Source organism: Mastomys coucha, unplaced genomic scaffold (genome assembly GCF_008632895.1).
Source record: "Mastomys coucha isolate ucsf_1 unplaced genomic scaffold, UCSF_Mcou_1 pScaffold13, whole genome shotgun sequence".
Classification (NCBI taxonomy): Eukaryota; Metazoa; Chordata; class Mammalia; order Rodentia; family Muridae; genus Mastomys; species Mastomys coucha.
This window is the reverse complement of record NW_022196895.1, coordinates 65,950,400-65,958,356: the sequence shown is the minus strand read 5'-3', so window position 1 is coordinate 65,958,356 and position 7,957 is coordinate 65,950,400. Positions and strand designations below refer to the sequence as shown.

The 7,957-nt window shown below is 36.9% G+C and overlaps 1 protein-coding gene across 3 annotated transcripts in view; it reads left to right on the top strand.

The window, feature by feature from the left end:
* Rab27b (RAB27B, member RAS oncogene family) overlaps positions 1 to 7,698 on the top strand; it is a 148,057-nt gene extending 140,359 nt beyond the window's left edge. For all 3 annotated transcript variants that reach the window (XM_031365979.1, XM_031365978.1, XM_031365980.1), the window contains one exon: positions 1,611 to 7,698. In XM_031365979.1, coding sequence (XP_031221839.1) covers positions 1,611 to 1,800 — 190 coding nt within the window. In that variant the 3' untranslated portion in view covers positions 1,801 to 7,698. The remainder of the gene's footprint in view (positions 1 to 1,610) is intronic.
* The last annotated feature ends 259 nt before the right edge of the window (positions 7,699 to 7,957 follow it).

Genomic DNA, 7,957 nt, shown 5'->3' with positions numbered 1-7,957 from the left:
GAAGAAGAAGAAGAAGAAGAAGAAGAAGAAGAAGAAGAAGAAGAAGAAGAAGAAGAAGAAGAAAGGCTGGAGAGATGTCTCTGCGGTTAAGAGCATTAGCTGCTCTTTCAGAGGTCCTGAGTTCAATTCCCAGCACCCACATGGTGGCTTGTAACCATCTACGATGAGATCTGGTGCCCTCTTCTGGCCTTCCTGCATACATGCAGGCAGAGTGCTGTATACATAATAAATAAATAAATAAATAAATAAATAAAGTTTCTAACTTGCCAGCAAAACTTGTCCTAAGATCTCTTTACTAGCCATATAGTGCAAGCCATCCCCTCGTATGTCCTGTATCACTTCTGATCTCTCAGAGACTACTTCCTCTTGATAGGCCTCTGCTAACAGTTGAGTTTTTCCTAAGTACCTCTCCTTTTGTTGAACATTGTACAAAATTTAAATCTATGCCAAAATTTTTGTTCTTAAAGAACAAAACCTTAAAAATTAAAATGTAAGGGGCCAAGCAGTGGTGGCACACGCCTTTAATCCCAGCACTTGGGAGGCAGAGACAGGTAGATTTCTGAGTTTGAGGTCAGCCTGGTATACAGAGTGAGTAACAGGACAGCCAGGGTTATACAGAGAAACCCTGTCTCGAAAAACAAAACAACAGCAAAAAAATTAAAATGTAAGTACATCACTTTCCCACATATAACTGCAACTTGCTCAGCTCATTTAGTGTTACTTATGTGTCTATTGGGGGAGTGACACTGACCTACTGGAATAACCATTCAGGGTGCTCATCTCTGGGAAAAACTAATTCTTCTCTTGGCAGTCCTTTATTGACTATAGCTCCTCCTCTGGGGTGTGGCTCTATGCAACTCCCCTACCAGTGTTGACATTTCAAATAGTGATGTCATTTGTCAGCTTTTATTTAGGCATCTATATTGTTGAGGTATCGTGGGTGTAGCTTCCCTGTCATTTCTAGGAGACAGAGTTTCACAGTAGATTTCTTTGCCCTCTCTTTACTTAATCTCAGCTCTGGGACTGGAGAGATGTTTTAGTCATTAAGAACAATTGACATTCTTTCAGAGGACCACTTTAGTTCCCAGCTTCCATGTCAGGTGGCTAATAACCACTTGTAACTCCAACGATAGGGGACTTGACACCTCCTTCTGGCTTTTTTAGGCCCATGTGTGCAGGCATGTGTGTGTGTACACATATAGACTCACATACACACTCACACATATCTCCATATACACATAAATAAAAACAAAATATTGTTAAAAATAAAACCCAAATCTGCTTTAAAAATGATCTTGTATGAGAATATTACTATTTGTATTATTCAAGAATATAGTTAAGTTCAAAATGTCCCAATATGGTGACTGTGTTTATTGATGGTAACATTGTATGCTTGAAGAATGACAGAGTTTGGATAGTAATAAAATATGATAATCTCGTGAAGTAATACATTTCCTGATTAGCTAGGGTTAATCTCTGTGATACACGTACACTTCAAAAGAACATGTGTGTGTGTGTGTGTGTGTGTGTGTGTGTGTGTGTGTGTGTGATTCACAGATGCCATTTTACAGGTCAGTTTGAAAACTCTGTTTTTCCGTTTTCTACTCTAGCATACCATACTTCGAAACAAGCGCAGCGACAGGACAGAATGTAGAGAAGTCAGTGGAAACGCTTCTGGACTTAATCATGAAGAGAATGGAAAAGTGTGTCGAGAAGACACAGGTTCCGGACACTGCCAACGGTGGAAATTCTGGAAAGCTGGATAGGGAAAAGCCAGCAGAAAAGAAATGTGCCTGCTAGACACTCAGAGGAACCAGTGATGGAGAGCCCACCCAAATCCCTTGTCCTGACAGAATGGCAAACCACAACGTTGTTGTTGAGTAGTAGCTCATGAGCAATGGCATGTCTTTCTCCCCTGACCCTAATCTATTTTAATAAAGCAGATTAGTCATAGTGTTATAAGAACTGTACTGTTATCCTGAGTCCCCCCCAAACAAAAATCAAAGGTGTCCTAAGGTGATCTCACCATTGTGAATGCTCAGTTGTATTTTTATAAGGTTGTGTCTATGGAAAAACAAAAGGATCGGTGAGTTTTAAATGAAAGCACAGATCACTGCCTGGAGAAAGGAAGAGGCTGACTAAAGGGAGAATATGAAAGGATGATTTCTGTTTTTATTTACTTATGTGGAGTATGACTCATACTTCTTCTATATTTGCACTGAGGAAGACATATTCCTAAAAATGGACACATAACGAAGAGTGCTCTGTGACTTATGAAGAGTGACTGTGTCTGCCCAGGTACCTGTACCAAGTTACTGATAAAGTCGTGGGTGTGTGAGTGGCAGGCTTCTCTAGGAACTTGTGTAATTATGCCATTTTTATATTCCTAAGAAATGGCAGAGAGACAAGAACAGGACCATGGATGAAAAAAGTATGAGGGAAATTGAAACATGGTAGAAAATGAAACATGGGTATATGGTGTTTGAACAAGTTCAATGAAATGGATCTTTGAGATAAGTCTGAGAGAGAGAGAGAGTTACTTAGACAAATGTCACTGAAGCAGATTAGAGGCTTAGTACCACCAGTTTGGATTGACAAAGCCTTCAGAGGCTCCTACTCAAATGATCCAAACCTTTAACATCCATTTCTGATGGTGCCCAAGTTCACATTTTATTTTTATTTTTTATCAAATTCTTAGAAAGAATCACAAGAAAAGATAAAGCATTTTTATTGTATATATCTTACAAGTGAAATAAAGAAAACTTAAGGTTTAGTCTTACAGTTTCTAAATGCATAATTTGTTGATGAGAGAAAACACAGTGATTATTAATTATGGCTTTTACTTCATTTTAGAAAAGCACTAGAAATTCTAAATTTACTTTTCCTCTAGACCACACGTAACACCTGCCTTGAAGCTGTTACAGGAATGAAGGTGTGTTCATGGGTCAATAATGTCAAAATAATTATGGACCAATAACTATGGTCACCCTAAATTTTCATGCCATCAATCACCAAGACTTGATACCACATTCTTTATAATAACCTTCTCATTTTGCCAAAAGGAAGTCTGACTATAGTTGAGGTGTACTTGAAAACTTAGCAGGAATAGAGCTGTGTTTCAGTTCATCAAAACTACAGTCAATGTTTTGTTTTCCTGAAAGCTATCTTTTTTTTTCTAGAATAAATCACAGATATTCTTATCATTGTGAAATCTCATTGTATTGCTTTTTATTAATTGTAATTTGGGATACATATAAGCCAATCTTATAAAAGTAATATTTTAAATTGTCAATCAATTTTATCAATAACAAAGACAATAATATACTGTTAATAAAGACAAATTGCTTCAAGTTTTCTGTTTTCATAGTGAGCTTACAATTTGTGACAGGAAACTTTCTCATCTTTTGAAACATTTTTCAATCTCAAACTTTTGCATGCCTTGCCTCCTTTAAAAGTTACAAACATTATAAAATAAAATCCAGGGCCATATCCAACTTCTTCCTGCTGTTGAGTCAGACTGTCCAAGGACATGTCTACACAAAATGTTTTTAAGACAAGTTAGATCCATAACTGTGCCACTAAGCCACACAATTTGGAGGCTTAGATGGGATTCACCCTTAGTACAATTTTCAGTATGAACAGCTCAGCATTCAAGCTTGTACAATTCATTTTCCATTATGATTCTCTTCAATTCTCACTGGCTGGGATCCTCTCCTGGTCTCAGGGTCTGTGCCATAAGTAGGTAGACAGCTAACAGTCAATTTTTCAATGTGTCTTCTGGAAGCTACGTGGAAAGAAATGACCATGGCTATGGCAAAATCTGGTGAATGTCATGAGCTCACTATATCTATTTCCTGTTTCGATTCAAGTCATCCCGGTATTTCCATAACAGAGAATGGTGAGTCCTGTGATGGTGAAGGAATTTCATTTTTCTATCTCTCAGCTTATCATTGTGGCACAGTTACATAGTCAGTTACATAAATGGCTTGCTTATACAAAAAAAAATTAGGAAGAGTCATTGTGAAAATAAGTATTTTTCACGATTTGTTTGAAGAGCATTGTTGCTAACTAGCATGAAGCATAGGGCAATGATGCCTGTAAATATGAAAATGTGTCTGTAAGAGTAACAGCTATTGGGTAATAAGCTCAAGAGGGTTGACATTTCAAACTGCCGAAAATGAAAATATTCTAGTTATTAAACACTTGGTCTAGAAATACTTCTGTCTGTAAATTTTTTCATCCGACCTTGAAATCTACTTGGTCATGGCTAAAGTGTTACTCTCCTATGATTTTCAGATTCTAGTTCTAGATACTTCATTATATAACTTTGAATTGATCTGGCGCCATGAATATTTTACTTTAAAGAACTATGTATCTCTTTTATCCCACCACAATATATATCTGTAGCTAAGATACTTTCTCTTAATAATTACCTCCCAAATGCTTTTAGCAAACCAATTGTATTTTTGAGAGGTATCTAATGTACATGACACTTCTTTCTGATACGTGCTCAGGTCTAGAGTGTTTATACTGGTTGATGTTTACACAGCTTGAACCCAGTGCCTCAAACTCCTCTGTGACCAGTTTTGCATCCAAGCACATAACTCATTCTCTCTACTCTGATGTCTCTGAAGAGCCTCACATAGACAGTGATATGGCCGAACCATCTGATATTGTTAGCAAAGGATGCAAAAATATTCTTGGGATCTGAAGACAATTGCTGTCCTCTCCTAACCTGTCACAGATTAGCAATTGCTTGAAAATCAGCTACAAATTGGTACAACGTTATTTTAATTTTATATAAGACTGGTCTTCTGAAAAATATATAAAACAGTGGTGAGAACATAGTGCTGGTCTTGTTCTGATTGTGGTAACGAGCCGTGACCAAGTGGAGAAAATGCTATGCGTTGGGAAATGAACTTGTATCTCTCCATAATGGTTTCAACATTTAAACTTTACTACTTTAGCCAATTTATTGCAAACAAAAAAAGCAAAAAAAAAAACAAAACAAAACAAACAAACAAATAAAACCACAGAACTGGCATTTTCTAACGTATCTAGTCTGTTAATTTTTAACCACATAAGGCATTCTATGCATCTGTGGGTGCCTTTGTTTTACTGTACATTTATTGATTGTTAGCCTGTACAGATAGGATGATAGGGCAAGAATTCTTCTAATCAATGTTTAATTGTCCTTTGTATAAAAAAAAAAAAAAAACCAAAAAACCAAAAACAAAAACTTGCCCATAAACAACTGCATGACAATATTAAAAATCTGTAACAAGAGCCTCATTCCAAAGACATTTAAGCTCCAGAGTAAGTCTATTGGGAATCAGCAGATTATATGTACCTGGGGCATCTTCTCAATTAGTGCCCAGGGGCATCAGATAGAGGCAGCTCTGTGTGGAAAATGCAATGTTTCTAGAGAGGGTGAACATCCTGAAAGCACCTGTGAAGGGGACCGTACCTCTCTGCTCTTAGGGGGAAAAATGCCTTCCTTGCTGTGTATCACCCAATATTTAAGGACAATTTGTCACTCAGAGGATGTTAGAGTTATATTCCAACATTCAACCTATAAAGAAGTACCATTTCTAACCTCTGGTTTGCTGAAATGTGGAGTAACTCTATAAACATCTGGAGATGGGCAAGCTAGGATGTAGGGCCTCTGGATAGTATATGTGAGAACTGAGGTTTGATCCTCAGGTAACAAAGAGGGTGGAGAGGAGAGGAGGAGCTAATTTTAGCCAAAGTGATAGAAAACCTGATTTTCATCTTCTACTACCAAGTTTTACAACATTGAAAGTGGCCTAGTAACTCTGAGTATTTTAAAGAAAGCTTTATCAGTTTTTGAAGATGTCAAGAAACTAGCTACAGTTGCCTAAGAACTGTATCTATTGTATTTTCCTCTTGCTATTCTATCACAGTGATGTCAGCTCATTTCTGAGGTGACTTCAGAGATCTGAGGCCTGACATTAAGTAGGGAGTCGTAACTGAGTGTTAATCTCAGTGTCTGTCTCATAGTGTAGAAATGACAAGCAATGCTGGCTATACAGAAAATGTTATAAAAATTGTCATTGAATTCTTGAATGGTATCCAATCATGGTGACACTGCTGATCAAAAGTTATGAACAGAAATAAGAGTGACAGCTAGCTAAGACAAGCTTTTCAATATAGGAGAAAATGAAGGTGGCTATAGGTTGACTTGGGTGGAGGAAGAAAAGATTTTTTAAACTAAATCCATGGAAATATTTTATTGTTATTCTGATCTGTTTAGTGGAGTTTATGCCCTTATAACTAAGTAAATAAAAATATATGACTACCAAATATTTAAGATACTTACAAATATTTTATTTACTACATATGAATCTGATATTCTTAATAAAGTATTACTTTCCATTCTCCAGCAGTAACATTTAGAAATTCTTTACAGAAGCTTTCTCTGTACCAACAGTTTATGGCTGAGATGTTTTGTAATTTCATATGTGAAAAAAAATCATTAATCAAAGAATAAGGAAGAAGCAAGGTAAAACAGTCCTAAACTGATGGAACTATTTAATAGGATGCCAACTCTTAGAGAATACCCATGGTTTAAATGTATTTTGTTGCTTCCTTCCCTTTCTGAGAGGTCCTGACCATTATGGCGAGCACCCCTTCGCTGACTTGGTCTTTCAAGATCCTTAGTAGGTCTTACAGGAGCCAGTTTACCTGACCTTAACTGAATGGATCCCCTATTTAACCAGCAGCCGTTGTCCTCATGCCAAACACTGTATAGTAAGAGACTCAGTCATGTATGCTTATCGTTTTGTTCCATGCAATTCTTGTTTCCTGATGCTCTTTAATGGAGAATCCATTGTATAAAGGAAAATGGCCAGAAATAAGAACTGCAAGACCATGTGACTTTGCGCTTACAGAGCTTAACAAACTGAGTAACTCATAAGGTTCAAGTTACATTCAAGTGAAAGGTACAACAAAAACTTTCATAGACAGATACCATTATCATTAACTAAGAATAATAAATGTGCTCCTATCCTGGGTCACGTGTCATGCTAAGATGTTTAGTGTGGCCATCACAGTAATTGTAGTAGGACAGCTAAATGGACATTCACTGTGTTTGATTCAAAATGTATAATGTATCTTATTGTTGGAAAAATATGAGCTCTGTTTCCATTAACATGTCATCTTGTATTTCTTTCAAGGAAACCACTTAGGTTCAATGTAGGATAGTACAGGTTGGTTGAAATCCCATGTGCAAATAAAATTTTATGTCTGAAGGATTCTTGTATTTGAACATAAGAAAAATAAACTATCCTGCTTTACTTTATGTGCAGAAATGAGACGTTCTAACAATACTGAAGTGCTTCATGGGGTCTCGGCAGTTCACTTTCTAGTAGTAATATCCACCTTTTTAACCTGAGCATGTTTGTTTTGTCTGCTTTCTATACAGAACTCAGTTTTGTCTGATGATTTAAATGTAACCCAAGACTTTCAGCGTGGATTATTTAATGTGTTCCTGAAGAGGCTGTGGTTCCCGACACAAGTGCTGTCAGGTCATTATTTGTTGTATCAAAGTTCCAGTGGCTTCAGCAGTCATAGCATCCCTTGACTTTGAGGTGTCTGGGTTTGCATCGTGTTGTTGACACCTGTACTTAGTGCTTGTTCCTGCACACCTTTCAAATAAAAACACGTTTTTATCAAGTACCCTGTGTGTTCAAATCAACTTTGTGTGAGTGCCGATGTAGGATGTACAGTGAGTGGAGAGCAAGAGACCAACACCAGCATGAAGTATTTACAAGATTAAAAATGCAATCCATTTGGAGCAAGGTAAACCTTATTTGAGCTCAGCCAAGTGACTATTATTAATCATACTAAATGCTCTTATTCATTATTTAAGAGCTGAGCTTTTCTATTGGGATGCTCTAGTAGTTTTGAGTGAAACATTCATTAAAATGAGAAGTTT